The 27,812-nt window shown below is 60.0% G+C and overlaps 1 protein-coding gene across 3 annotated transcripts; it reads right to left on the bottom strand.

The window, feature by feature from the left end:
* Positions 1–40: 40 nt before the first annotated feature.
* On the bottom strand, positions 41–27,769 carry SLC29A4 (solute carrier family 29 member 4). Of its 3 annotated transcripts, none has more exons than XM_045462441.1 (11): positions 27,422–27,769; positions 12,057–12,241; positions 8,895–9,026; positions 8,499–8,612; positions 7,899–8,027; positions 6,221–6,295; positions 4,620–4,867; positions 3,906–4,047; positions 3,499–3,686; positions 2,430–2,670; positions 41–1,230 (listed from the first exon to the last, which is right to left on the bottom strand). In XM_045462441.1, the coding sequence occupies exons 2-11, from the start codon at positions 12,229–12,231 to the stop codon at positions 1,073–1,075; spliced, it is 1,602 nt and encodes a 533-aa protein (XP_045318397.1). In that variant the 5' UTR covers positions 12,232–12,241; positions 27,422–27,769; the 3' UTR covers positions 41–1,072. The 3 variants fall into 3 exon arrangements, with proteins under 3 accessions (XP_045318397.1, XP_045318396.1, XP_045318399.1); XM_045462440.1 differs by lacking the exon at positions 27,422–27,769 and adding an exon at positions 15,925–16,148; XM_045462443.1 differs by lacking the exon at positions 27,422–27,769 and adding an exon at positions 15,925–16,144 and having other exon boundaries at positions 41–1,212.
* Between the last annotated feature and the right edge of the window lie 43 nt (positions 27,770–27,812).

The raw sequence follows: 27,812 nt of genomic DNA, 5'->3' as shown, positions 1-27,812 counted from the left end.
GCAGCCCCCACCCACACAGACACTACTCTGAGGCAGCAGCTGGGGAGTTTCTGCCTTCATCTTTTAATGGCCAGTGCGGTACACTTAGTGGACAGACGGTGGGGGGTGAGGGGGAGACAGGACACAGGTGCGGGTGGTCACAGCTGTGCCGTGGGGGTGGCAGGGCAGACTCCTCTCCCCTGAGAAGCCTGACTTTGTCAAGACACTCCAGAAATTCCTCCGCTCAGGGCACCGGGCCAGCCTGGGGTTTGAGGGTCCCGGCTGAGGAGGGACCCCCACACCTCCCTGCTTGCCAGGGACTCACGTCCCTCCTTGGGCCTCCCTGGGTGAGGATCAGCGTCTGAGAGAGAGACTGCAACCAGAGCGTGCCCCCTTCCGGCGTCACAGGCAGACGGGTGGCCAGAGAAGCAGACGGGGTCTCGGGGCAGGCACAGACTGCCAGGCCTGTGGCATCAGGTGGGCGCCAGGGTGCACGGAGGGGGATTTCGGCATGGGGTGGGTGCGCCCAGACCGGTGCGGAAGCTGTGGTCATAGACCAGCGTAGACCGTGGCCTGAAACCATTCAGACCCAGGGCTACGATTCCCTCCCGGCAGATGCGTTTTGTTCGAAAGAAGCAGTGTTTACGAACAGACGGAGGGGGACAGGCCCTCTCCGCTGAGGACCTCTTGTGTTCACGAGGAGGGCCCCTGGTGGAGGAGGGCTGGGGCCCGGGTCCGTGGGTGAGGGTCACCAGGAGGGGATACCGGCTGGCAGTCTGCTCTCCTGGCCGGGAACGGCTGCGACCCCAGAGAGGGCACTCGTCTGGCGACGGCTGGGGCCACCGGACACAGAGGGTGAAGGACAGGCCGGAGACGCGACGCAGAGCACAGTGCTGGGTGGCTCTGGGGGGCCGGAGGGCTCGGCAGAACCCTGGGGCCGGCGTGACGGCCGGCCGGACCCGGCGGGTGGCGTTACTGGCACAGGGGGAGGCCGGGGCCCCGCAGGCACTGCAGGCAGGGGCGGGGAGGGGGCCTCGGGCCTCGGGGCCCCTAGTCCGGGCCAGAGTTGGGGGGGGGGGGGCCCGGGCCCGGCTCAGAGGCCGGCGGGGGCGGAGGTGTTGGCGGAGGGGCGGAAGCAAGTGCTGTAGGCGTCCCGGGTGAGGCTGTAGGTGCAGTAGGCCACGGCGGAGCCCAGCGTCAGCCCCGTCATGTAGGACACGGTCATGGTGTTCCCTGCGGACGAGACTGGGCCTGAGGGGGCAGGTGGGGGCCGACAGCAAGGGGCGCTCAGAGGACCGCGGTGGCCAAACCCATGCGGACCAACCCGGTGGTCTCGACAAAGGGCTGCTGGGCAGCAGCCCCGGCTTCTTGGGTCTGAGGCAGCGACCGGCGCCCGCTCCCGAAGAGGCGGCCGTCCCAGGGTGGTGAGACACCCCGGTGGGAGCACGGCGGGTGCCCGGGGACTTGCCTGCTTCTCCACCTCCAGCCCCCCCCCCCCCCCCGTCTCCACGTGCTTCCTGGTCACAGACTGTCCAGGGCATCTAACAGGGTTTCTGGGACCACTGTGCGCAGAACAGACTCCAGGGCCCCTTCCCCCACAAGCTCCCACCGTCTCAAGAGACGGCAACCCAAGCTTCTTGCAACAGCCCCAAAGTGGGGGCTCCTCCTGGAATCCCGTCCCCTTCTCACACCCGCTCTCCCAATCCATCAGCTGGCCCCATGGGCTCTACCATCAAAACAGATCCAGAACCCACCATTTTCCTCCAGAGACAAGGCAACCTCCCCTTGTTGTCAGGGTCCCCGCCCCTTACGCTGTCGATGGACGGGTGCGGGACCCGTCACTCCTTTCCTGCCCCCATCTGTTCCCTCCCCGCTGTCCAAGCAGCACCAGAAGGGGTCTTAAGACACATTAAGGTCCAGTCCGTCCTCGGGCCTCCCACTGCCTGCCCTGGTGGCACCCACCCCCCCACCCCACCCCCCGCCAGCTCTGCCTCTGGGCTTTCCCACCGGCTAGTCCCTAGCACTGTCACGTGTCCCTCACCACTCTCTCCAGGTCGGCTGTCAAAAGTCACCTCCTCAGGGAGCCTTCCCAGACTGCTCTTACATCGCAAGCTCCCATCCCAACTCCCACATCCCACTTCTCTGCTTTACTTTTCACTCAACGTATCGCACGCCCTGTCACCCGTCACCTCTGCACTGTCAGCCCCATGAGCGCAGGGAGTGCTGTTTCGTGGCCGCCGAGTCCCCAGCACCTAGAACGGCGCCTGGCCCACGGTAGGGGCTCACCACGTAGTTGTGGAACGAAGGAACAAACGACCGACAAACACGCTCGCACGACAAACTCCCTGAGATCGATCCGATCCCGGAGCCCAAATGCACCTTCTTGCTGCGTGGCAGGGATTCCTGCGGGCCTCGATTTCCCTGCCAGGCAGAGGGGTGCCGGGCCTTACCCGCCAGCTCCCGCTGCTTGGGGCTCACTTTGCCCGCCGCCAGGATCATGGGCACGCTGCCAAAGTAGCCGTTGCTGATGCCCATGAGCAGAGAGAAGACGCAGGGCCAGGCCGGGTGGCGCAGGGCGGGCGTGCCGCTGGGGTAGACGCACAGGATGAAGAGGGGGATGAAGACCACACGCAGGCAGGAGCAGGCCAGCAGGTGGGTGCCCCTCCAGTCCACGGGCAGAGCTGCCAGGATCTGCGGGGAGCGAAGCACGTCGGCCCCCTCCCTCCACTGACGCCACCACCCCGCCGTCTCCACGGCGGCCCCCACACGCGGCCCCTGTCTCCACTCGCTCCGGCTCAGGCTGCGTCCCTGTCCTCACCCAGCCGGGACCACCAAATCCACCAAATCCCGTGTCACAGCGACATGCGGTCCTCGCCGTGTGTCCAGAATCCTTCCAAACACCGCACAGATCCCTCCTGCTCAATCCTCACCGTACCCTCGCAGGATGGGCTCTTGACCCCGCTTGAAAAATGACACCCGAAGCGCCGAGGGTCACCTGCCACCACTCCCACAGCAGGAAGCCGCAAGATCTGGAGCTGAGCCCGCTAACTAAGCCTCGTTCCTTCAAGAACCAGACTTCCTGCTGTGTGACCTCGAGCAAACAGCTTTCCCTCTCTGAGCCTCAAGTTCCCCTACGTCAGGCCTGTCCCAGAAACGGGAGCCTTGATCTTACTCCAGCCCTGACCCCCCAACCCTGTCCTGCGCCCGCAGCACAGAGCACTCTGCCCAGATTCTCCTGCCCCCGGAAGTACTTCCTGTGCCGTCTTTGGAGGCCTGCCCCGGGGCCCTGCGGGCTGAGCACGGACACAGAACGACGGCGCCGGACTTTGTGCGCACGGCCGACAGGCAGTTCGGAGCCGCCCTGCACGGTAGCGGGGCCGCGTCATTGCTTGGCCACCGCCCTCCCCACTCGGGAGACACGGGCGTGCTCCGCTCGGGGCCTGCCCCTCCCCCGGGCCTCCCGGCTCTCGCGCCCCCACCGCCTCTCCCCCAGACGCAGGGAAGGGGCTGCGGGCCTACCTTGCCCACGAAGTCGGAGAGGTTGAACACGGCCATGATGAGGATGGGCAGCCACTCGCCCAAGACGCAGTGGCGGACCTCGGACTCGAGACCCGGGAACAGGCACAGCGTGATGAAGTAGGTGACGGCGATGGACAGCATGTCGGCCCAGATGGCGCGGGCCACGGCGTAGCGGTGCAGCAGCAGGGCTGCGGGGGACGGCCCAGGGGTCAGGGCGCAGCGTCCGCGCCGGCACCGCACGTGCGCGCAAGGAGGCCCACGGCGCCGGGGCGTCACCGGACATGCGCAGAGCACGGCCCGACCGCCCCCGCCCCGCCCCACGGAGCCGCGCGCCAGGCCCACGGGGCCGGGACATGCGCGGAGCACCGCCCTGGCCGCCCCTGCCCCGCCCCCACCCCCACCCCCACCTCTGAAGGAGGGCCAGCTGCGCGCGACTCCCAGCTGAGGCACATCAAAGCGCGTGTAGGCCCCCCCGCCGTGGCTGGTCACCTCGTGGGCCGGGCTGTCCTTCGGGGACCCGCTGTTGGCCAGGCCTGGGCCTTGGTGCTCCTGGAGGGAGGACGAAGCAGCGGCCGGTGGGGTTTGGGTGGGGGCCCCTCCAACACACCGAGCCCCATCCGCCTCTGAGCCCCTGCAGATGCATTTCCCTCTGTCCCCAATGCCCTTCCTGTGGGTCTTCCCGTCTCCCCTCCCCCACGGGCCAGGTTTCAGCCCAGAAGCCACTTCTTGGGGAACCTCCTCGGCCACCGGGGGGCCTCGTTCCCACTGTGGGCCTTATCATCCCAGCACCGTGACACGGCATGGGGCCTGGTGGTCCCCATCCTGAGCTCACGGCAGCGATTCCCACGCAGAGCCGGGGTGACCCTCTGGACCCCGTCTTGGGGGACTCCGCGCCTCCGCCCCCACCGGCCCCGCTGCCGCCACCAGAGGGCGCCCCGCCCCCCCCCAGCATGGCTCCGGGCGGCCTGCCCGCGGGGACTCAGGCCACGGACACGCGGCGCCCTGGAGGGACGCAACCTGGGTCCGCAGAACGAAGGAGGCCCCGCGGGACGCAGCCCGAGGCCACGGCGTGGCGGAGACCACAAGCGGGACTGGGCGGGGGCGGCGGCCGGCAGACTCACGAAGTGGACGTCCCCCGCCGCGACGTCGTGGTGCACCCGGTAGCCGGCCCTGCAGCCGGGGCGGCTGTCGCGGGGCCGCGCCGTGTGGTAGAGCACGAAGCGGCTACGCCGCACCAGCAGATGCAGCAGGAAGCAGAGCAGCTCGAGGCCCGCGGACACCAGGAAGAAGATGAGCGTGCTGGCCCGCTCGTCCGGCAGCAGCAGCTTGGTGAGGATGCGGCTCAGGGACACCATGACGCCCGCCGTGCCTGGAGCCGAGAGGGCGCCGTGCTGGGCCCGGGCCTCGGCCCCCCGCTCAGCGCCCCCAGCTCTGCCCTGGCCCTGCCCGGCACGGCCCTGGCCCGCTCTGCCCCTAGCCATGCACCTGCCCCAGCCCTGCCTGGCCCTGCCCCCACTCTGCCCCTGGCCCTGGGCCCAGCCTGGCCCGGGCTTCAGACAGGCAGGTAGCGGTTCACAAAATGCGACCACTCAGAACATCCCTCCCTGGCACTGCGTAGTCACACGCAGGAGCATTTCTAGAACGCCTGCCGTGTATCTGGCACCATCCCGCCCTGAGGACACAGTGGGGACAGAGGGGACAGAGGCCCGGCCTTCCCGGGGCTCAGTGGGGAAGGCGGCAGAGAAGTCGCAGAAAAACGCCAACACCCGCGCACGATTCCGCGGGTAGGCGACAGCCGGGGGCGGTGTCCCGAGCAGCGTGGCTGTGCTCGTGAGGTCATGAGGGAGGGCGACGGGGTCACGGCAGGCAGGAGGCCTCAGGTAGGGTGTGGGTGTGGGCTGCTCCCAGAGTGTGGGGCTCCTGGCTGCGTAAACCACCCCAAATCCGCACCGCTCCACAGGTGCCTTGCTCGTCTCCGCAGCAAAATATCCAGAAGTGATCTGCTCGTCCAGTGCTTCCTGGAACCAAACCCCACAGACCTGAGGCCTGGCGCCCTGGGGCCATGTGGTCACCACACGGGAGGGGGCGTAGAGTACCTCGAAGACGAGAAGTGGGCCCAGCTTCCTGCCTGGACCTCAGTCCGTCCAGGTGCAGAAGGAAGACTGGGAGCGTCTGGAGGAAGGTGCTTCAAAGGGGGTCCTGATGTGTGGGCAGGGGCGGCAGGGCAAGAGGGGAGCTGGACCCCCCGGACCAGGGCTGGAGTGCGGGGCAAGTCTAGGTGCCGGGTAAGTGTCCGGTGTGAGCAAGGGGGGGCCATTCACTGACCAGGGGCGGGAGGCCAGGGCAGATGGGCTTGGGAAAGCGGGTCTGAGAAGCCAAGTGGGGGTGCCGGGCAGGGGTTAGCTCAGGGGTCTGGGGCTCCGAGGACGGCATGATGCTGGATGTCACGGTTTGGACAGGCTTACCCCCACACACACATGCACACACAGACACGCGGGCACTCCAAGCCACCACAGACCCCCGCTAGGAGACATGTATGCTTCTCGAGCAAAGGACTACACGCTTGGAGAGATGTGCACACATCAGAGCCACGTCCCTTCCCGCCAGGAGTCCCTGCCCCCCCACCAGCCAGGCGCGGGGAGACGGCGGTCACGGTCCCCAGCACCGGGTCCATGGCATGTCGTGGGGGGGGGTCCCCTCCAGGGGGCCTGCCGCTACTTACTCTCCCCGGTCATCACGCCCTGCGTGTACCTCTTGGGCAGCATCCCCGTGTAGCCATAGAAGCTGGATTGCTGCACTTGGGGGGACAGACAGAGGAGTAACCGTGAGATGCCACCCATCACCTGTCAGCTTGGAACCAAATTCACAAGTCCAAGAGCACGTGTCGGTGAGGGTGCGGGGAAACAGACGTGAACATCGGGGGCAGCACAGAGATTTGGTCCCAGCGCCCTGTCCACCAAACCGAGCGTGCGCGGCCCGCCGGACCCCGTGACTGGCTCCGGCCAATGAAACACGTGCAGCGACAACGTGCCCCGCGTCTGGCCGAGGCAGTGAAAAGCCCATGTGGACTGGGGGTGTGTCTTTCCCCCAGCAGCAGTGACCACAGGGAACCCGTGTTGCAGTTACCGCTGCGGCCCGACTCCCCGTGACTGTGGAGCACCGCCCCCATCCACGTGGTGAACGCGTGGCAAGAACCAGAAATAAGTCTCGCTCTACAAAGGCACCGAGATCTCGGAGCCAGCTGGTTCCTAGAGCCTCACTGCTCTCGTCCCAACCAGCACCGGGTCTAAGGGGGTTAAAGACTCACTGGCTCGGACCCTGCAGGTTGGCGCAGCCGTGGTCTACACGGACACCCTGGAGCGGTCACACTGGGAAAACATCTGCTTTTTAACCAAATGGAACAGAACAAAACAGACCCGAGGACATGGCCTGGAATGAGAACAGTTTCCAGAAGCCTTGATTTCACTGATAAACAGGTAACTCACACTGGCTTGTAACAGGAAGTGTGTTTCTTCCCGCTCAAGAAGAACTTAAAAAGTACAAAACAACAGGCCTGGACCTTTCCAAACGTCATGGCCAGCCGTGGAAACCTGAGGACCCTTGGGGATTAAAGGGGATTAACGACGAACGCAGGACACGATCCTGGATCGGATCCTGGATCAGAAAAAGAAAACGCTAAAGACGTTCCCAAGGTGATTGGTAATACGCACATATGGGTTGTAGATAAGGTACCGTGGGGGTCAGTGTTCAGTTCTCGGACGTGGGCAGCATTCAATTCCCAGACTCGGGCAGTTGTAACCCGGTTACAGATGAAACGTCTCGGCTTTTAGAAAATACACCCTCCGGTGATAGTACGTAGGCAAGACACGTAATGACGTCTGCGCGTAACCCCCGAACGGTTTAAAGGGACAACATAGCATATTTTATGTTGATATGCATTCAGGGGCAAAATTTATACGCACCTATGTACGTGAACAGGGGGGACAGAGGGAAAGCCTATCCGACAAAACATTAGCAACTGGGGGTCGGCGTATGGGAATTCATTATACTATTTTTGCAACCTTCCCATGGGTTTGAAATAGTTTTAAAGTTAAAAGTCAGAAATACAACTTTGAAAGCCAGTCTCCAAGAGAAACACAGTGGCGTGGTCACCTGGGCAAGATAGTCCCTGAAATGCAGTCTCTATCTGAGAAAGCCAGGGAACTGCCTCCACGTCCACAGGGCATGCAGGGGTGTGCAAACGGGGGTGGGTGCCAGCACTGAGTCCTTGTCACCTCGTGTCGTTACGCTCCCAGCAGGCAGACGGGGTGGGGGTGGCATGGCCAGCAGTGGGTACTCAGGGGCCCGGCCCCGGCCCCCGCCCTGCCCGCCTCCCCCCCACCCCCGGCCCGGGCTCCTACCTGTGCAGCCTAAGGCCACGGTGCCCACAGCGGCCAGGTTGATGGCGTAAGCCTGGTCGTGAGAGAAGAGCTGCAGCCACACGTCACAGATGCTGATGAAGAGGAGGGGGCCCAAGGCCAAGAGGTAGCCTGAGGGACGAGAGGCCAGAGACGTGGGCCCATGAGGCTGGGGGCTCCCCCCGTGCCACCCCGCCTGCAGAGCCAGGTCAGAGGTGCCCTCTCTGTCTGCCTTTCCCCCTTTATGCTGGGAGGGCCGAGGGCACCTTAGAGGGCTCAAGAGGGGTGCCTGGAAGGCTTCCTGGAGGAGGCCCCATTTGAGCTGGGCCTCGACACCGGATGTTGCCATGAAGAGGAAAGGGACAGGAAGAGCAGACTAGGCCCCAGGATGCAATGTGGGGCGCACAGGGCCTCCCCAGGTGCAGGTGTCACGCTAGCACGTGGCGCACCCGCCACAGGCCTGACCCTACTTTCATACGCTGAACCCTGTAACAGTCCCAGGACATGTGCCCATTTTATAGATGGGGAGAGTGAGTCGCAGGGAAATTGGGGTGAGTGGCAGGCCGGATGCGTGAGAGCTGGGAGCCCCGGTGGGCAGCGTACCCGCGGTAATCCTGGTGTGAAGGTTCAGTCTCTCCACCAGCACGTTGTTCAGGAGCACGGCCACCAGCGCCACCAGGATGTAGGTGAGGCTCATGTCAAACACGATTGAGGTCCCTGCAGGGGGCCGGCCAGCAGCAGGTGCTCAGGGGGAACCCCGCTCCCTGCACCCACCCTCCCCAGGGGCCGCTTCCTTGCTCCGCCCGAGACTGGCTGACAGCCCAGAGAGGGTGAGCAGGCGCTTGGAGTCACTCCGCGTTCGGCAGCCGAGTGAGGATCTGGATAAAATGGGCTTCCCCGAAACCGAGGCCCGCTTGCGGGGTCTCCGGAGGGTGGCGGGCCAGAGCTGAGTGCGCCGGCCGGCCTGTGGCGGGCGGGACACGACCGCGGGGGACCCACCTGGGTACTTGTGGTGCAGGTAATCCACGTCGGTGATGAAGCTGTTGTAGGGCAGCAGGAAGCCCACGCCGGCCAGCAGCATCGCAAAGTAGATGGCGTGGTAGCGGTCGTCGGGCACAGGCTCACCTACCGCTAAACCCAGAGGCAGCAGGTTAGAGGCGGACAGGCCCCTCGGAGCCACGGCCGCCGTGCCAGGGCCACAGTCTACCGTAGCACCGCCACCCCCATATCCACGGGCCATCGACACCGTGGTCACCGCCCCCACGTCCACCGGCATCGCGGCCACCATCCACCTTCGTGGCCAGAGCTGCCCCGGTCATGGCAACCACCCACGGCCATCACCATCACGGCCACCAAGCAGCTGGCTTGACGGGATGGATGAAGGGCCGTCGGAAGACTCAGCCAAGGTGGAACCCTCCAGAAGGTTTGCTCTAACTCGGTGTCTAACACATGGGGTGATCTCCCCTTCGGCACCCAGGTGTCCAGGGAGCACGGGCGGCCGTGGGAGTAGCACCACTCACGATGACCTTCAACAGCCCGCAAGCAACATGCCTGCTCCCCACTCCTGTGCCTCGAGGCTGCCGGCCCAACGGGACGGTCCTGGTTGCGACAGGAGAAGTGCTTCTACACAGAGACACAATGATCCCATTGACCTGGGAGCGAGACAGCCACCAGGCACTCTGGACACCTCCCGGCCCTGAATCAACGGGCAGAGGAGAGGGCTGCCTTCCTGGCTGGGGTGGGTCAACCCGACTACCAAGGGGAAATCAGCTTGCTGCTGCCCGTGGGGACAGAACAGAATAGAACGGAAGATGACAATGTCCAGATTGCAAGAGGTTCCTTATGGCATCTCTTAGGACTTCCAGTCCCCGGGACTGAAGTCAACGGAAAACAACAACAATCCAATTGTAGCCTTTAGAAGTGAAGGTCTGGGGGCGCCTGGGTGGCTCAGTCGGTTAAGCGTCTGACTTCGGCTCAGGTCACGATCGCGCGGTCTGTGGGTTTGAGCCCCGCGTCGGGCTCTGTGCTGACAGCTCAGAGCCTGGAGCCTGTTTCAGATTCTATGTCTCCCTCTTCCTCTGACCCTCCCCTGTTCATGCTCTTGTCTCTCTCTGTCTCAAAAATAAATAAACGTTAAAAAAAAAAAAAAAAAGTGAAGGTCTGGGTCAGCCCACCAAGCAAAGAACCAAGGCCAGCTAGGTGCTGAGGGTGAAGAGCACGAGGAATGGGTAGCGGGGAAAGGGGGTCATAAGTGCCAGCTAGGACCACGTGGCCCGCCTCAGAACCGACAAATGCCGTTGTCACGCGTGTTTCTTCCTTGTCTTGACATGAATGTTTGCATATGTGTATTAACCGGGAACTCGTGTTTTGTCTGCTTTGTGACCTTAGTGTCGAACCTAAGACACGTTCACGTGTTAACGTCCCATCTCAGTGTTTATGTTACGAGCTGTCAAAGGAGAGGTGGGAACGTGGGAACGTGGACTTTGCATCTTCCTGGGAAAGGGTCAGCGTGTTTTTGGTTAGCTGTGTCACCCCAGGCAGCGGTATGACTTTGTTGGTGTCTTTATTTGGAGATTAAGTGTGGTTTACAGAGCCGTGTATGGGAGCCAAGTGGGCAAGGGGTGGACTGTGGTGGTCAATTTTATGGGCCAATTTGGCAGGCTAAAACAGTCCCTCGTTGTTCAATCAGACACTGACTGAGGTGCTGTTGTGAAGGGATTTTGTGGATTAAAGTCCCTCCTGAGTGGACTCTAAGTTAATAAAAAAAATTACCCTGGGTGGGCCTGGCCGAATCAGGCAAGACATGTAGGTCTTCCCAGAGCTGAGACCCTAAACAGCTCATGCCCCTGGGGTTTCCTGAGCACCTGCCTTATGGACTCCAGCTCCACTGTGGATGCTTATTTCCTGTAATAAATCCATACACGTGTGTATATATCTACACCTACATACCTACATCTCTCTCTCTCTCTGCTCTCTCTCTCTGTGTCTCCTACTGGCTCTGTTTCTTGGCTGAACCCTGACTGACCCAGCCACCGTCACCAAAGCTACTATAGTCAATTTTTTTTAACGTTTATTTATTTTTGAGAGAGAGAGAGAGAGAGAGAGAGAGACAGAGAGACAGAGAGACAGAGCAGGGGAGGGGGAGAAAGAGAGGGAGACAAGAGAATCCAAAGCAGGCTCCAGGCTCCGAGCCGTCAGCACAGAGCCTGGGCCGCCATCCACGTCTCTGGCCACATGCTATCTAGTGCCACACCCGGCTGGGGGAAGTCTGGCACCTGGGGGATGGGCTGGGAGCTGGCCCTGCCTAGGCACAGGGGAGCAGCGAGGTTATTCCAACCCACTGCAGGGCTCGGCCAGCAGGACCTCTGCTTCCCATCTGCAGACAGAGCGGACGGAACCAGAGAATAAGCCCCTATTTCCGAGCCTGCGCTGGTGCCAGCATAAACTACAGCCACCCCAAACGAACTATCACAGGGGCCTCCTGAGCGCGGGGACAGCCCTAAGCGATGTTCTGGGGCTTTCACTGCAGCCACACGGAGGGTGGTACCAGTCCCCTTCCTCTTCCCTAGAGGACATAACCCAAGTACAGACAATGGTAACTTGCCCATGGTCCCCCAGCTGGCAGAGAGATGGGGGGGTTGGGGCTGAACCCAAACCTGTCCGGGGCAACCCTCTACCCTGCAAGTCTGATCTCAGAGGCAGCCTGCCTGGTTCCTCCATGTGGGGAAACAAGCTCAGAGAGGTTTAGGCCCTTGCCCAAGGTCACACAGCCAGGATGAAAATCAAGTCTTTGAACCTCACATCAGTCCTTCTTCCAGGCTCTTTCCCATCTCCACTGAAGGGAGGCCACTGAACGTGACCCAGGCGACACATGTCACTTCCAGGCGGAAGCCCTACGGGGCAGACTCACCGTGCTCCCCCTGCAGCCGCCCAGGGGTCAGGAAAGCCCATGTTAAGACGAAGCCTCCTCAGCCTGGCTCCCTGACCTGCGCTGGACGCAGCGTCGGGGCGTGGGCCCTGCGACAGCAGACTTGCGTGTCCCCGTGGCAGGCGTGACCCATCCCGACACCCCCTGGGGCCTGTGCTGGGAGACCCCCCCCCCAAGGCGCCCCTCACCCAGGGCTCCGGTCCCCGCGGGGCCAGGCTCGCACCCTCACTCACCAGAGTCCGTGAAAACCGGGGCGCCCCCGGGCCCGCCGTCCTGGCCCCCAGCTGTCCGCACGGCCACCTCCTCCTCCAGCTGGCAGCCGTCGAAGCCGAAGCTGGTCACCACGGCCCTGTCCGGCGTGCCCGCCACGCTGGGCTCCTTGAGGCGCTGGCTGCCCACGGAGCCCATGGCAGCCGCGCTGCGGGGAGAGGCGGGGAGGCCGGCTGAGCCAGGGGGGCGCCCCCGCCCCCGCCGCGCCCCTGGGTCCTCGCTGCCACTCTCCCAGCCACTCTGCAGCAGCACGGCGGGGCCCGCGCCCCTGCGCGCCTCGGGGAGCCCGGGACAGGGGCCCGAGTGCAGCTGGCGGCAGAGCGACGGGAGGGGAATCGACGGCGAAGCAACGGTCCGGGGCTGGAGCGCCGGGCGGAACAGCCAACGCGGCCCAACGCTGCGCCCCGTGTCCCACGCACCGCTTCCCTCCGCGAGGGGGTGCCCGACGCAACTCATCCAGGGCGGTGTGCGGTCAGAGGGGGACACCTGCCCCACCCCCACTTGCACTCTGTCTCTCTCAAAAGTAAATAAACCTTTAAAAGTTAAAAAAAAATAATAATAATAATAAGCATGGGGCGCCTGGGTGGCTCAGTCGGTTAAGCGTCGGACTCCGGCTCAGATCATGATCAGAGCCCGCGTTGGGCTCTGTGCTGACAGCTCGGAGCCTGGAGCCTGTTTCGGACACTGTGTCTCCCTCTCTCCCTGCCCCTCCCCTGCTCGCGTTCTGTCTCTGTCTCTCAAATCAAGGATTAGAAAAAATTTTTGAAAAATGAGTAAACATTAAAAAAATTCTACAAGAAAGGAAGAAGCTAGTTGATCCATGACGGAGAGGCACCCCCTGTGTAAGTAACGCTGTGTGTGCAGCTGGGTGGGGGGAGTCTTGTTTTCTTTCCCTAAGAGAGTTACCAAGTTTTCCTTCTTTTTCATTTTTAAGATTTTTTTTTTTTTTTTTTTTAAGTAATCGCTACACCCAGCGAGGGGCCCGAACTCACAACCCTGAGATCAAGGCTTTTGTCCTCCACCGACGGAGCCAGCCAGGCGCCCCAGCAATTTGGTTCTGTCACAACTGTTAGTCATTTATCTGATCGCAAGCTCGCCTCAGAGAATCTGACACAGAGGTGGGACCGGAGCATCGGGCACTGAGCGCGGCATCTCGGCCCCGCACGAGCGTGTGGGAGAGCCCCCAGAAGCAGCCAGGGGAAGGCCCCCTTCCCGAGGGATCCCACGTGCCGGGGGTTACTCCAGGCTTCTCTGAGGTTGGCCTGTCACCACCCTCCACCTCTGCCTGCTCTCGTTTCGTCTCGCTTCCTCCCGCTCTCCCGCCTCAGTTTACCAGCTCCCAGCCTCCAGTCACCGAGCGCCTCCTGCTGGCCCCATGTTTCCACCTTTCCCAGCTCTCCGTAGAGTTTCTACTGGGGCCTTGGAGCCCGGAGCCATCCTGCCTCCAGGCTGCTCTGGGGACCGGGGAAACTGCCGGGCTGATGGGCACCCAGGAGTATGGAGGAGAGGGTCACCGGCTTCTCCGTCCCGAGGCCAGAAGCAGGTATAACCTCCCTACAGGCTTGGTGCTTTTCCTGAGTGCCCCCCAGTCCCGGGCCTCTGGCCACATCTGGAGCCGGGAAGCCCAGTAAGATTTAGGACAGAGTTGGGCCTGGTGTGAATGACCATGGCCTTGCTCCGTGGCCTTGGGCAGCATTCTGCACAGGAGGCTTGAGACCCTGGGCTCCGCCTTCCCAGCCTCCCTGGATAGGGAGGCCAGGGAAGGGGCCAGCGGCAGAGCGATGGAACAATCAGGATGGGAGCCCACCCCCAGAGGACACCAGAACCCCGAACTCCTGACCTGTGCTCTGCAAAGCTTCCCAAGACGCAGCGCCCTGGCCACGCCTGGCCACGCCACCCGGGAGGGCGGACGTGCTCAGCATCAAACGGGGAGGTGGCCCCACTGCTCCCTCTGGCTCCTTGGTGAGGCAGGCAGCTGCCACCCACGATGCCTGCCTCAGCCACCGTCCCCATGTGCTCCTCCAGGCCCCTCTTGTGGGATCCCCCTGTGGCGGCCCCATGGCCCCTGGGCATGACCTCACCGGCCTGGGCACGGGCCAGGCCTCACCGGGTGACAGAGTGGGGGGGGGGGGGTGCATTGAGATGGCTCATCTCCACCTCTCCTGGCCTACGTCTCCAACTCGTCCCTCCCTGGCCCCCTCACCCACACCAACAGCCTTGGAGCCTCGGATCATCTCCGACCCATCCCTCCTCTTCTCCTGTCCCTCTTTAGTTAAAATTTAAGGACACGCATGTGGGTTTAAAAATCTGAGACGGCCCGGGTTCTTCTCTGCTCCCACCGCCCCCCCTCCTACTCCTGCCAGAAGCCCTTGATGTCCACCCCTGGGGAGTTGAGAAGACACGGTTCATTTCTTTGGCCATCAGGTCACTAGTCACTGCTCAGTGGGCCACCCCTGGGCCTCAGTTTCCCTACCTCCCTATTGTGGATGAGGATGGGGAGAAAGAACTTCATAAACTGTGGGGGGGGGGGACGCGGCTGGATCGTCAAAGGCTTGGTGGCACACGGGAGATGCTCAGAAATCACACAAGCCCCCGCATCAGGACACTGTGGCAGGCTGGAAAGGGCTCTTGACCCCAGCGGTCCAGAAAGCCTGGCTCATGCCCCCGCTTGGCACAGAGAGCCAAGGCCAGAGGCCACGAGGGTCGCATCGGAGCCCCGGCAGGGCTGACCACCTTTGGGGCCCTCATTTCAGCTGTGACTGAGCAGACATGGGTTCTGAATGGGCTCCCGGGTGCTGTGAGGCACTGGGTGTCTGGACCCCAGGGCCAGGCTGACCCTTCCCTCCCAAGGGCTGTGCTCGGCCTCCAGAGGCGACGAGGAACCTAAATTCGATTGGGAAAGCCAGCCTGCTGGCCCTCTCAGGCCTCACACTGGTCTGGGCCAGAAGCCCCAGCTGGCTGGCCACCCTCGGACGGCCCCGGCCCCCTGTGCCCGGGCCCGCTTGAGTTCTCTGCTGCTCCTCCACAGGCTTCCAGACTGCCCCAACTCCTCCCTGTTGGTTCTGCCCACAGAAAAGTGGGCTTCAAGGCTCCCCGGCCGCCCCCTTCCTACAGCGGCTGTTGGAGAGGTGAAGGCACTGGCCGCGGCGCTGGCTGGTGACTCGCTCAGCCCAGACCCACCTTCTCCTCCCTGGCCTTGGTTTCTGCAGGTCTCAGGGCTGACAGCACCCTGCACCCCCCAGGCTCCTTCTGCCAGGCCAGCCCTATCAGCAACAAAGTTGGCTCCCAGGCCTGTGCCCCCCCGGCAAAGGGCAGACTCCGCAGGCTACCACGAGGTGACCCCCCCGGCTCAGGCCCTGCCTCTTACAGCAGCTTTTCCAAGAACTAGGAGGCAGCTGGCTGGGGGAAGAGGTGTGATGGGGCAGAGGGGGTCCAGGGAGGAACTTCAGGTGGAGGGACCCTTTGGGCCTGCCGGGGAGGCAGGGAGGTGGCTCCCAGATCTGGGCACGGCCTGGGGCCACCGGCCACTCTCCCCTTTCCCGGGTCTGGGTCCTACGCTCGCGGCGGGGGAGCCGGCCCGGTCCAGACGCTGGATGGGGCAGGGCAGGAGTACCCTCTTCCTAGGATGAGGGTGGGGGGGGTGGGTGGGAGATTCGGGGTCCCCAGCGCCACGTGCCCCCGCCCCTGGACTCAGCCGCCCGAGCCGGCGCGGAGGGGGAGGGGGCGCGGAGTGGGGCCGCGCGCGCTGCAGACAAAGGCTCCGACAGGTCTCTGCGCCCCAGCCCATCGCCGTCCCCGTCCCCGCCCGCCACCTCCGCGGTGACCGCTTACCTCGGCACTGCCCCGGCCCGGGGGTCCTCGGCGCGCCCGGCCCCGCCTGTGCCCGCCGCCCCCGCGCCGGGACCCCTGGGCGCCCGCGCCCCACGCCCCGCGCTTCGGGCCCGGCGCAGCCGGCGTCCTCCGCGGGTCCGCGGTCCGCGGGCCCCGGGTCGGCGAGCGCGTCCGGGGGGCGCAGCGGCGGCGGCGGCGGCGGCGAGCGCGGCGGGGGCCACCGCGCTCCGCCCCGGCCCGCCCCCCTCCCCCCCCTCCCTCTCGGAGCCCCGCCCTCCCCTCACCCTGCCTGTCTGCCCCGCCCCCGCCCTCCCCAACCCACGGCGCCCGCAGAGGCGGGGGCGGGGCCGAGGCTGAGGTCGTCTCCCCGGACACCCCGGGGAGGGGCGTGGTGGCACCGGGCCACACCCCGGGTGACCTGAGGTTGACCTAGCCCGCCACCCCCAAGCCCACCTCCCCGCGTGGATGCCCAGGCTCACTCATCCCCTTCCCCGCTCCTCTGCCCTGAGTCAGCCGGGGAGGGGAAGGGGGGCAGGCCTAAGGTGCCCAGGTCAGTGGGTGGGCCAGCTCACGGGGTGGCCAGACTCAAAGTTTTGAAGGATGAGTAGGAGTCCGTGGGCTGGAGACCTTGAGGTGCGCGGATTCCAGCCAGGTCTAAGGATGGCCGCTGCCCCCTGTGTTGCTTCCTCGCTGGGTCCCCACCTCGGTCCCGTCTCTCCTCCCCCCCCAGCTTGGGAGCAGCCCCTGACTAGCTAGATGGAATTATAACCTTCTCTCAGGGCTGAGGGCCCCAGCTCCTGTGCCTCTGTCTGAGCCTCGGTTTATTCTTCTGTAACGTGGTTTTAAGAGAGACCGTGGAAGCTCAGGGGACCTTACAGAAGGGAGCCCACTGGGGCCCTGGCACAAGAAATGAGCCAGCGATGGGGCGGTTCCACATGCAGGGAAAGGGGTCCTGCCTCAAGGTGACAACAGGAACCGGCTGGGAGGTGGTCCTTCCAGGGCTGGGATCTGTGTCCTTGGGAAGTAGGTGACCCCCTCCCCACCCAGGAACCAGCCACCAGGATGGGATCAGAATACAGCACCTGCCAGAGCACCAGCCACGCCCCTACCTGGACGCCTCCTGTCCCTTTCCACCAGACTCGCTGCTCCTCCCCCTGCCCTGAGACCCACCTCTGCCATCCGACAGGAAGCCCAGAGCCCACACTGTGGTTGGCACCTGTTCTCAAAGCCTTGTCCCCCTCTAAAAGACTAGAAGTCCCCTGGGAGAAGGCCCTGCTTGGTTTCTGTTTGGATCGTCAGTGCCCGGAGGAGTGCATGGCATGCGGTAAGAACCAGAGATTTGTTTGAAGGGTGGACTGAACTGAGCGCTGAATAAGGCTGCATTGAGTGAAGTGACAGGGTGCGCTGAGGCTGGACGCTCCCCCTGCCCTTCGTCTGGTGCTGTTTGGACCAGGGGAGATGGCCAGTTGCTCTAAGAAACTGACCTTAGAGTAAATGAGCCTCGTACTTCCCATGGGTCTGGAGCTTTGAACGCTCTCCTCCTGGGGGGAAATAAAACTTATTCGGGGTGGGGGGCACCTGGGCGGCTCAGTCGGTAAAGTGTCCGAATCTTGGTTTCGGCTTGGGGCATGATCTCGCAGTCCGTGAGTGCGAGCCCCATATCAGGCTCTGTGCTGACAGCACGGAGCCGGCCTGGAATTCTCTCTCTCCCTCTCTCTCTGCCCCTCCCCTGCTCTCTCTCTCTCTCAAAATAAATAAATACACTGTAAAAAATTTTTACAAAATTACTCGGTGTGTGTGAGACGCTGTTCTAGATACGGAGGACACGTCAGGGTCCCTGCCTCCGTGGGGTGTCAGTCCCCAGCAAGCAAGCAGTCACTTCAGGAAGTGTCAAATGCCTGCGAGACAACAGGACAGAAGGACGGAATAGCGTGTGACTGCGGGGATGGGGTGGGCATCATCGTCTAGTGGTCAGGGAGGGCCATTCTGGGAAGGTGACGCTTGAATTGACTGATGGGAAGGAGCCCATGTGGGGAGGTTTGTGGTTAAGGGTGTTTTGGACAGAGGGAACAGCAAAGTCCCGGAGCCAGAAAAAGCTCATTATATTCAAGACCAGAAAGAAGGTCAGTGTAGCGGGAACAGGGGAGGAAGAACCTTCCGGTGGGAGACGGGAGGTGAAGTCAGGGCAGAAACCAGCCTGAGGGGGGCCTTGTTGGCAGGGGGAAGGTGGGGGAGCCCCAGGGGTGTTTCGGTTGGAGGAAAAAGCGTGAGGTGATCTATGTTTTTAAAATCCTCCGTCGCTGGTGGGAGTGCAGATTGGAACACCCTTCTGGAAAGTAAACGGGCCCCCAAAACGTGCCTACCCTTTGGTCCGGAAAACCGAGCCCAAGGCAGTCATTCTAAATACAGAAAAGGCTTGTAGAGGAAGAGGTGCATTGCACCATTGTTACACTTGAAAAACTCGCGAAGGCCAGTGAGGGACCACGTAACCACAGAGAAATCCTGTCACCACGAGACGGTACGGTTCTGGGGTACTTCCAATATCATGGAACCGCCAAGGTCAAAGTGGTAGGTGACACAGAAACAGGAAACGGGAAGGAATACAGAAGACACTTTGCATCGAGGCCCCAACGTTAAAAAGACAAAACAAACCCAGAAAACGGGTAAAATGATTCTCGGGGAACCTATAAATGAGCAGACCACCTGCTATCAGAAGAGAAAGGAATCTAAATAGAACAATCACTGGACGGAAGATAGAGGGTTCCTGGGTTTGTTCGTTTTTTTAATGTTTTATTTATTTTTGAGAGAGAGAGAGAGTCAGAACACGAGTGGGGGAGGAGCAGACAGAGAGGGAGACACAGAATCTCCCAGCACAGAGCCCGACACGGGGCTCCAACTCACAAGCTGTGAGATCATGACCTAAGCTGAAGTCGGACGCTTAAACAACTGAGCCACCCGGGTGCCCCGAGGGATCCTGTTAGAGAACAATATATTACCCCTATGCTCAAAAACCCAGGCTTGGTTGGGCAGGTTCACAGAATTTCAGAATTTTGCCAAACTTATATAGAAGTTACTTACAGGAAACTTCACTGTTCCGGGGCACAGGAGAAAAATAAAGAAAGAAAGAGCTTCCTAAACCTGACAGATTTCTCTAAGAAAAGAACACATCAGTCTCACCCCTGAATATCAATATAAAATCCTCAATAAAATAGTAGCCAATGAAATCCAGCAGCACATTGAAATCAACAAGCTCTGCAACAGGGAATACAGGGCAGGTCTGATGGAAACTATGTTATTAACACCATGGCTCGTAGTAACAGCTCAAAGAGAAAAACACGTCATCGATACAGATACGAAAATGGCAAAATAGGGGCACCTGATTGGCTCGGTTGGTTGGGTGTTAAACTCTTGATTTCGGCTTGAGTCGTGATCTCGCGGTTTGTGGGTTCAAGCCCCATGTCAGGCTCTGTGCTGCCAGCACGGATTCTCTCTCACCGCCCCCCCCCCCGGCCCCTCCCCTGCTTATGTGCTCTCCCTCTCTTAAAATATATAAATACAAAATTTAAAAAAAATAATAAAATGGGTAAAATACATTTGGCTGGCACTTGGTAAAATGCAACCTCTGTTCCCAATGACTTGCAAAGTTTAATAAAATAGGAATCAGTGGATTTTTATGTGGACAGCAAGTCGAAAGCACATCTCTTTATTTTATTTTTTTTAATTTTTAAATGTTTATTATTTTTTTGAGAGAGACCACAAGCAAGTAAGGGGCAGAGAGAGAGGGAGACACAGAATCCAAAGCAGGCTCCCGGCTCTGAGCTGTCAGCACAGAGCCTGATGTGGGGCCCGAACTCACAAGCTGTGAGATCATGACCCGAGCCGAAGTCGGACGCTTACGTGACTGACCCTTAAATTTTTAACATTTATTTATTTATCTTGGGGGGCGGGGAGGGGCAGAGGATCTGAAGCAGGCTTTGCCCTGACAGCAGAGACCCGGATGCCGGCTGGAAACCACGAGCCCTGAGGTCACGACCTGAGCCAAAGTCAGATGCTTAACCCACTGAGCCACCCAGGTGTCCCTCTGGAATAATCTTAATTAGAAATGTTCAACACCTATACAAAAAACTTGTAAAGGGACATTAAAAAAAGAAGAAAGAAAAGAAAGGAAAATCTTTGCGAGGAAGATAAATAACCCAGAGGAAGATAAATAAACAGAAGGAAGATAGATAAACAGAAAGGCCTGCCCCGTTCTTCGGCAGGAAGACTAAAAGTGTGACCAAGATGTCATTTCTCTAAATCAATCCTCTGATCTCACATCATCCCAGTAAAAATAACAGCGACATGTCCTTCCTTTGGAATCAGATAAACTGATTCTGCAATTCATACGGGCAAATGGAGTCGCGAGAAGGATCCCAGAAAAGACCGAAGAAGAAGGAGGAGGAGTCGAGACGAACTTGCCAGATACCAAGGCTGAAACCAAGCTCCTGTACTGAGAGCGGTGTGGGCTAGACTTTGATGAGACGAACCAATCATGGGGACAGAGCGTAGTTCCGGAAGTCACCCAAACGTGTGCACCGATGAAGGTAGCCTGACGTGTCGACGGGAGGAAGATAGATTATTGTGTAAGTGTTGCTTGCACTGGGGGGGAGGCAATCTGAAAACAAAATAAAATAAAATTGGGTTCCTATCTCATGCCTTATACCCAAGCGAAAACCAAACCCTACCACCAACAGAATAATAAGAAAAAACTCCAGATTTTTGGTTTTTAATCATCTTATAGGAAGAATGTTCTAAGGAAGGCCCAAAACTCAGAAGCCATTAATGAAAAGACCACTAAACATAAAATGTGTGCATGGAAAAACCCATTATAAAAAGATGGAAAAGTTGGGAAAATATTTGCAACACATATGACAGGTATTACTTCCTTAATATATAAAAAGCACCTGCAAATCAAAGTGGAAAAGATCAAATAACCGATAGAAAAGATGGGTAAAGTCCATGAACTGACAATTTACAAAAGAAAACAACAACAACAACAAAACCAAAACCACAGTGGCTCCGACATATGAAAAACTGCCCCAGTCTACACCTACTAAGAGAAACACAAATTAAAGCTATAATGAGAGGCTGTTTTTCTCTTATCAAATAGGCCAAAACCAAAGTTTGAGGCAAGAGGCCCTCACACCCATGGGGGTAGACCGTAGACTTGTACGTCTACGGAAGGAAATTCCGCACCTCGGTCAAAATCTTTAATGCAGAAACCATTTGTTCCATTAACTATTTTTTAAGAATGTGTACGTGACACTTGCATATCTGTTCAAAGCTATGTATTCAAGGGACATTTGTTGCTTTTTTCCTAACACCAGAAGATTAGAAGCAACCTAAATGCACAACAATATGATGGTATACTATGCAATCGCTAAGAAGAATGAGGCAGGTCTGCTTGCATTGATGTGGATCCATTTACAAGATACACTGTTTAGTTAGGCAAAAACACCACCAACCAACCAGACAAAAAGCTGCCGAAAACTATGATGGCTAATTGTATGCATCGACTTTAGGCTGGCCCATGGTGCCCAGGTATGGGTCAAACATTGTTCTGTATATTTCTGTGAGAGTGGTTTTGGATGAGGTTTACATTTAAATCGGTGGACTCTGAGGGAAGCGGATTGCCCTCCGTAGTGTGGGTGGGCCCCGTCCAATCAGTTGAAGGCTGAATGGAACGGGAAGCTGATCAGCCCTGAGCAAGAGGGAGTTCTGCCAGCAGACAGCCTTTGGACTTCAGCCACGACGTCAGCTCTTCCTGGGTCTCCAGGGAGCCGACCCACCCTGCAGATTCGGGGCTTGCCAGCCTCCATAATTGTGTGTCAATTCCTTAAACTAAATCCCTGCACGCACACACACGCACACACATCCTGTTTCTCGGGAGACCCTGACTAATACAGTGTGCAGAATATGAAATCGTTTGTGTTAAAAAGGGAGAGCATAGGGGCCCCTGGGTGGCTCAGTCGGTTGGGCATCTGACTTCGGCTCAGGTCATGATCTCAGGGTTTGTGGCTTCAAGCCCCACATTGGGCTCTGTGCTGACAGCTCAGAGCCTGGAGCCTGCTTCAGGTTCTGTGTCTCCCTCTCTCTCTCTGCCCTCTCTCCCTTGCTTGCACTCTGTCTCGGTCTCTCTCGAAAATAAATAAACATTAAAAATAAAAGAAAAAGAAAAAAAGGGAGAGCATAGCTGGGAGTGCTCACCGCACATAGGTTGTTCTGGAAGGATGCACCATAGGCAGGTGATAGCGATTGCCTTGGAGAAAGGAGCCTGTGGGGCTGGGGTCAGAGAAGGGACACTTATTTCTACTGTGGCCCTTTGCACAAGTGGAATTTTTAAAGGGGCGCACGCAAGATACACAACTGTGCACACGGTATATTCACTCCACACAGAGAAATGATTATAACGAAAACAACATTGGTCGTCACTGAATATTCCTCTGTGCGTCTCCACCTTTTCCACAGTAAGCCACGGTCATCTGTAACGCTTTTTGCCACGCACATGCTTATCATGGAAAACAAAACGTGTTTATGTGCAGGGACGCCTGGGTGACTCAGTCGGTTAAGCGCCTGACTTCGGCTCGGGTCCTGGTCTCACCACTCGTGGGTTCGAGCCCTGCGTGGGGCCCTGTGCTGACAGCTCGGAGCCTGGACCCTGCTTCGGATTCTGTGTCTCCTTCGACGCACGGCCTGCCCCCCAGAGATGCCCGCTCGCGGGAGGTGAACTCGCCGGGCCCCGTCCCGTCTTCGGCGCAGCGTCTCCCGCGAAGGGCCGGCAGACTCCCCACCGTGGCACTCTGCACGTGTACAGGGGACTCGGTGACTCACGCTGGCCACGGGGATGTCGCTGGTGGTACGGAAGCGTTTTCACCTCAGCACCGCCGCGGTGACACGGCCGGCCGGTCCCCCGAGAGACAGGAGACGTGTGACGCGCAGCCACGCGGCCGAGGCCGGCCCCGGAGCCCCCGACGGCCTGTGGGCAAGCCGGTCAGGGCGAGCGGAGCCACCTGGCCCACCACCCTGTTGCGTGCCGCTGGCCCGTCCGTCACGTGGCAGCGTTGCGGCCGTGGAGAGCAGAGACGCCGACTCATCGACGTTAGCTGTGGCTTTGAGGGCTACGCTGTCCTGTGCCCCGGGGACCTCATGACAGATGCGTGCGCCCCGCCTTGCCCCATGCCGGGGGAGGGACTTACTGCACTCCTGTTCCGTCATCTGGGCCCGGGCAGTGTACCCGGCTTGGTGCAGGGGGAGGCCGTGGCGGGGTCCACCTCATGGACAGAGTGAGCGGGGGCCTCGCTTGGCGAGTTCCAAGTGCTGTTGTAAATGGCCTCAGATGCTCCCCCCCCCCCAAAAAAAAACAGGTCATCTTTCAGTAGGACGGCTACCAAGGCCTCCTCCTTGGCCTCTCGGCTTTTGACTCTGCCCTCCAGCCCGCCTTCCCCGACACAGCGAGCTTTCGAAAAGGCGTCCTTCTGCTAATTCTCTCCCGTGCTTCCTCAGCGCGGCAGGGATTGAAACCCAAAGCCCGAAGTGTTCTGACCCGGCTGACCGCTTCCAACTGTTTCCTTCCACTTGCTGCCCGTCGAGGAGAGGCTGAGAAGGGGGCGTGGGCTCCGGGTGGGCTCGCTGTGCCTCGGGCCCCACCGGCAGGGGGGTTCCGCTCAGCTCCGCTCAGTCCAAGCTGGTGTGATTCCTTTGCAAACTTTGTGGGCTTCCTGCGTACCTGACTGCGCTATGCTCCGTCGGGCAAAAGCCACACACGCGCGTCTATTGGAGACATCTGTTTGGGGCCATGCGACAGGCACTTCAGAGTTTGAGGAGCCTGCTCGTCGAGCAGAGAGAGGCTAAGTCTCCGGATTCCCAGAAGCCTTTCCATCTAGCAAGAGTTTCAAGAGTTTCAAGCATGGCCTGGAGTGTTTCTTAGCCACGACTTTTACTGTGGACAGTGGCACCTTTGAGATTTTGCTCAACGTGACGCTGTGCTACGTCAGCAATACTCTACATTTGATCTTTGCCTCAGGTGAATCCTTTCCCTGGGGCCCTGGGGTCTTTCTTTCTTTCTTTCTTTTTTTAATTTGTTTAATGTTTATTTATTTCTGAGAGAGAGAGAGAGAGAGCAGGGGAGGGGCAGAGAGAGAGGGAGACACAGAATCCAAAGCAGCTCCTGGCTCTGAGCTGTCAGCACAGAGCCCAAAGTGGGGCTTGAACCCACGAACCGCGAGATCATGACCTGAGCTGAGGCCGGACGCTCAACCGACTGCGCCACCTAGGCGCCCCCCCAAGATGAGCTTTAAAATAAACTTTGGGGCACCTGGGTGGCGCAGTCGGTTAAGCGTCCGACTTCAGCCAGGTCACGATCTCGTGGCCCGTGAGTTCGAGCCCCGCGTCGGGCTCTGGGCTGATGGCTCAGAGCCTGGAGCCTGTTTCCGATTCTGTGTCTCCCTCTCTCTCTGCCCCTCCCCCGTTCATGCTCTGTCTCTCTCTGTCCCAAAAATAAATAAACGTTGAAAAAAAGATAATAAAATAAAATAAAATAAACTTAACGTCTGGGTGCCCGAGTGGCTCAGTCGGTTAAGTGTCTGACTCTTGATTTTGGCTCAGGTCACGATCTCACGGTGCATGAGTTTGAGCCCCGTGTTGGGCTCCGCGCTGACAGCATGAAGCCTGCTTGGGATTCTCTCTCTTTCCTTCCCTCTCTCTGGGCCTCACCTACTCGCATTCTCTCTCTCTCTCTCAAGATAAATAAATAAATGAACAAACTAGCAATGTCCACAAGAAGACCCATAAGACTTGTATTCATAAGGGTAAAAACCCGGCCACAGCCCAGGCATCCATCCATCCAGCAGGAGACGAGTCAACAGACCGGCTCCTTCCACGCCACGGCGATCTACGCTGCAATCGAAAGGAACATGCCACTGATACCCCAGTAACTGTGAGGAATGTCAAGGGCGTTGCACCCACCGTGAAAAAGGCCGACCCCAGAGGGACTCCTATCCACTCGCACGAAGTTCTAGTCTAGGCAACACGGATCTAACGTAATTAAGATGGTGACCACCGTCGGGGAGGGCGGGGGCACAGGACACGCTCCGGGGCCAGCGCAAAGCCCTCTATCTCGGCGGAGCTCCGGCTGCTTCCGCAACGCTTGCATCTGTCACAACTCCCCAGGGGTCCGTTTTAGATTTGTGCCTTTCACTGTTTGTGAGTTTCGCCTAAAAACAAAAACCAAACAGCAAACCAAAAACAACCCCCTCCCCCCAAAAAAGAACAAAAAGCAAAAAAAACAGAAAACAAAGCCAAACCCAATACTGACCTCTAGCTAATGACCTGCATGTTGAGGGGTGAAGTTCACCGACGTCTGCCACCGACTTTGCATGCACTAAAAACAACGTGACGGGTTGGTGGCTGGCGAGGGGGACGCGGGGACGGGCAGCTGTCCCAGAAAGCCAACAGAGCAAATACAGACAGTGAGCATATGGGTGATCGCTGCACAATTCCTTCGGATCTCCTTTATGTTGAAAACTTTCATAATAAAATGTCGGAGGAGAGAGAAGGATCAAGAGAGCCCAGCGGCGCCCCCCGCCTGGCCGTCGCTGCTCCACGGGGGCTGTTTCAGGCCACGGTGGCTGTGCCAGCTGCTTCCTACGGAGCTCAAACCTAATTTAGTCCCAACTTATTAACTTAAAGCCCATTAGAATCTTCCCATCAACTGGTATTTGCAGCCAACAGCCAGACAGAGACAGAAGCGCGGGGCCTGCCCAGGACACACGCAGCCAGGGAGGGAGAGGGAGCCTCCCGGGGCAGAGGGAGGGACGCCGCCTGGGCTGCCGTCCAGGGCCAGCCAGCTGGACGCGCCGGGCACGGCCGGGCTCAGCAGATCGCCGAGGGGCGGGGGTCTCCACCCCTCAGTATCGCCCCTGGTGCAGGGACGGCCTTCACCTCTGTCGCCTTCTCTAATTCTTGCGGGGACTGGGGCACCCCCCCCCACCCCCGACGAGCCCCTTTTAGGGATGAAGAAGCCAGCAGGTGTGTGGTGGGGTGGGAATCCCCCAGGGATGGTGGGTCGTAGTCATACATGCACCGTTCTTCGCGCTCACAGCCACCCCCGGGGACGCAGGGATCATTGAGTCACCTTAGGGCAGGTCCCAGGGACCAAGGCATCAAAGCCTGTTTCTGACCGTGGACAGAAAAGGCCCCTGGGACTGCCAGGCCCAGAGAGGAGAAGGCCCTTGCCCGGCGTGGCCCGCCAGGACGCAGAGTCAGCCCCGTCTCTGCCCCCCCCAACCCCACAGTGACTCCGGAAGGAGAGGCTGAGGCTCGGAGAGGCGGAAGGGCTTGGCCCAGCCACACAGCGAGGCCAGGCAGACACTGGTCCCTCGCTTGTCCCTCCCTCGTCTGCCTGCCCTGGGTTATGCCACGCCCTGGAACGCCACACCCTTAGACCTGGAGATCAAAGGAGTGGCCCCGGCCAGGGCTGTAAGCGGCCTCCTGGGTCTCCCCGACTCGATGCCCCAGGCCAGCCAGCAGGGTCCCAGGGCTCCCAGGGCTGCTGCGGTCTGGCCCCGCTCCAGGAGCTTTTAGTAGGAAGAGCTCTTCATTACGGCTGCTGTGGATGAGGCTGGGGGGGAGCCTTGGAGGGAGCCCGGGACCTGCTGGGAGCCCTGACTCCCCCTTCCCTGCCATCCCCGCCCGCCTAGACCCTGCACAGCCTCTGCGACTCCCCAGCCACACCCAGCCTCCTGTGGCTCCCCCTCCCCCACAGTCCGTCCCAATCTCCTACCCACGTGGTTCCCTCCACCTGCAGGGACTGCCCGTCCACACACACTCGCCACTACCCTTCCGCTTCTATTCCTCTGTCCGCAAAGCCTCGGGGCCCACAGTCCCCTTCTCCGGGGAGCCTCCCCTGACTTTGGCGAGGTAGGAATGACCCTGAGCGCTCACTGGGCTGTCAGGCATCGGGGAATCCTTACCTGGACCACAGCCCGAGTTACAGAGGGGGCTGAGGCCCAGAGACGTGAAGCCACTCGTCCAGCACCACACAGCCCAGAATCTTGAGGACTTAGCTCCTCCCTGGGTCTCAGGGCAGGGCTGGGTCTCGAGGAGGGCTCCGTAAGTGAAAGGGAGGATTACCGTCAGGGGGGTGGGGGGCGCAGAGTGATGCCAGCCCAGCGTCACCAGGTGAAGGTGACCAGATTCTCGTAGACACCTCCGTTCCCAGAGCACCTACACGATGTCTCACGTTCTGCTCTGGAATCAGCACGCCCATTTCACAGATGAGAGGATGCCAGAGAGTCACAGAGGCTGGCCCAGGCTCTCCCGGCAGCCTCCGCGGGAGGGGAGGGGCAGGTCCGGGACGGGAGCGGGTGTCCCGCCGGAGATCGGCCGGCCGCACCTGAGCCACACCTGAGTCGAACCTGAGCCGCACCTGAGCCGAACCTGAGCCGCACCTGGGCCTTACCTGGGGCTTGTCTTGCTCGGTCGGAAGCCTTACCGGTGCAGCTAGAAATCGCTCGTCAGACACGCTGTTCGCCGGAGGCTTTGTACTCTCTATTTACAAGAGGAGGCTTGTGAGCAAATTAGCAGGGTAACCAGGGAAAATGTTTGGCTTCCGTGGGTGGGAGTTGGAGCCATCTGTTCCCGAGTGCCGAGCAAACACTGGAGCCGTCGCGGGAGCCGGAGCGCCCGGCATTGCGGCGGAGAGAGCTACCTGGCCCCGGTGGGCTGTGTGTCCCAGGGCAGGGTGCTCACCCTCTCTGGACCTCAGGGTCTGCCCCGGTGGGGCCGAGGGGCTGCGGCTCCACAACGCGCCCTGCCTGCCTCCCTTCTCCTCCTGCACGCCCCCCCACCCA

This window comes from Leopardus geoffroyi, chromosome E3 (genome assembly GCF_018350155.1).
Source record: "Leopardus geoffroyi isolate Oge1 chromosome E3, O.geoffroyi_Oge1_pat1.0, whole genome shotgun sequence".
Taxonomy (NCBI): domain Eukaryota; kingdom Metazoa; phylum Chordata; class Mammalia; order Carnivora; family Felidae; genus Leopardus; species Leopardus geoffroyi.
The sequence above is the reverse complement of the archived record's forward strand: the minus strand, read 5'-3'. Positions and strand labels throughout refer to the sequence as shown.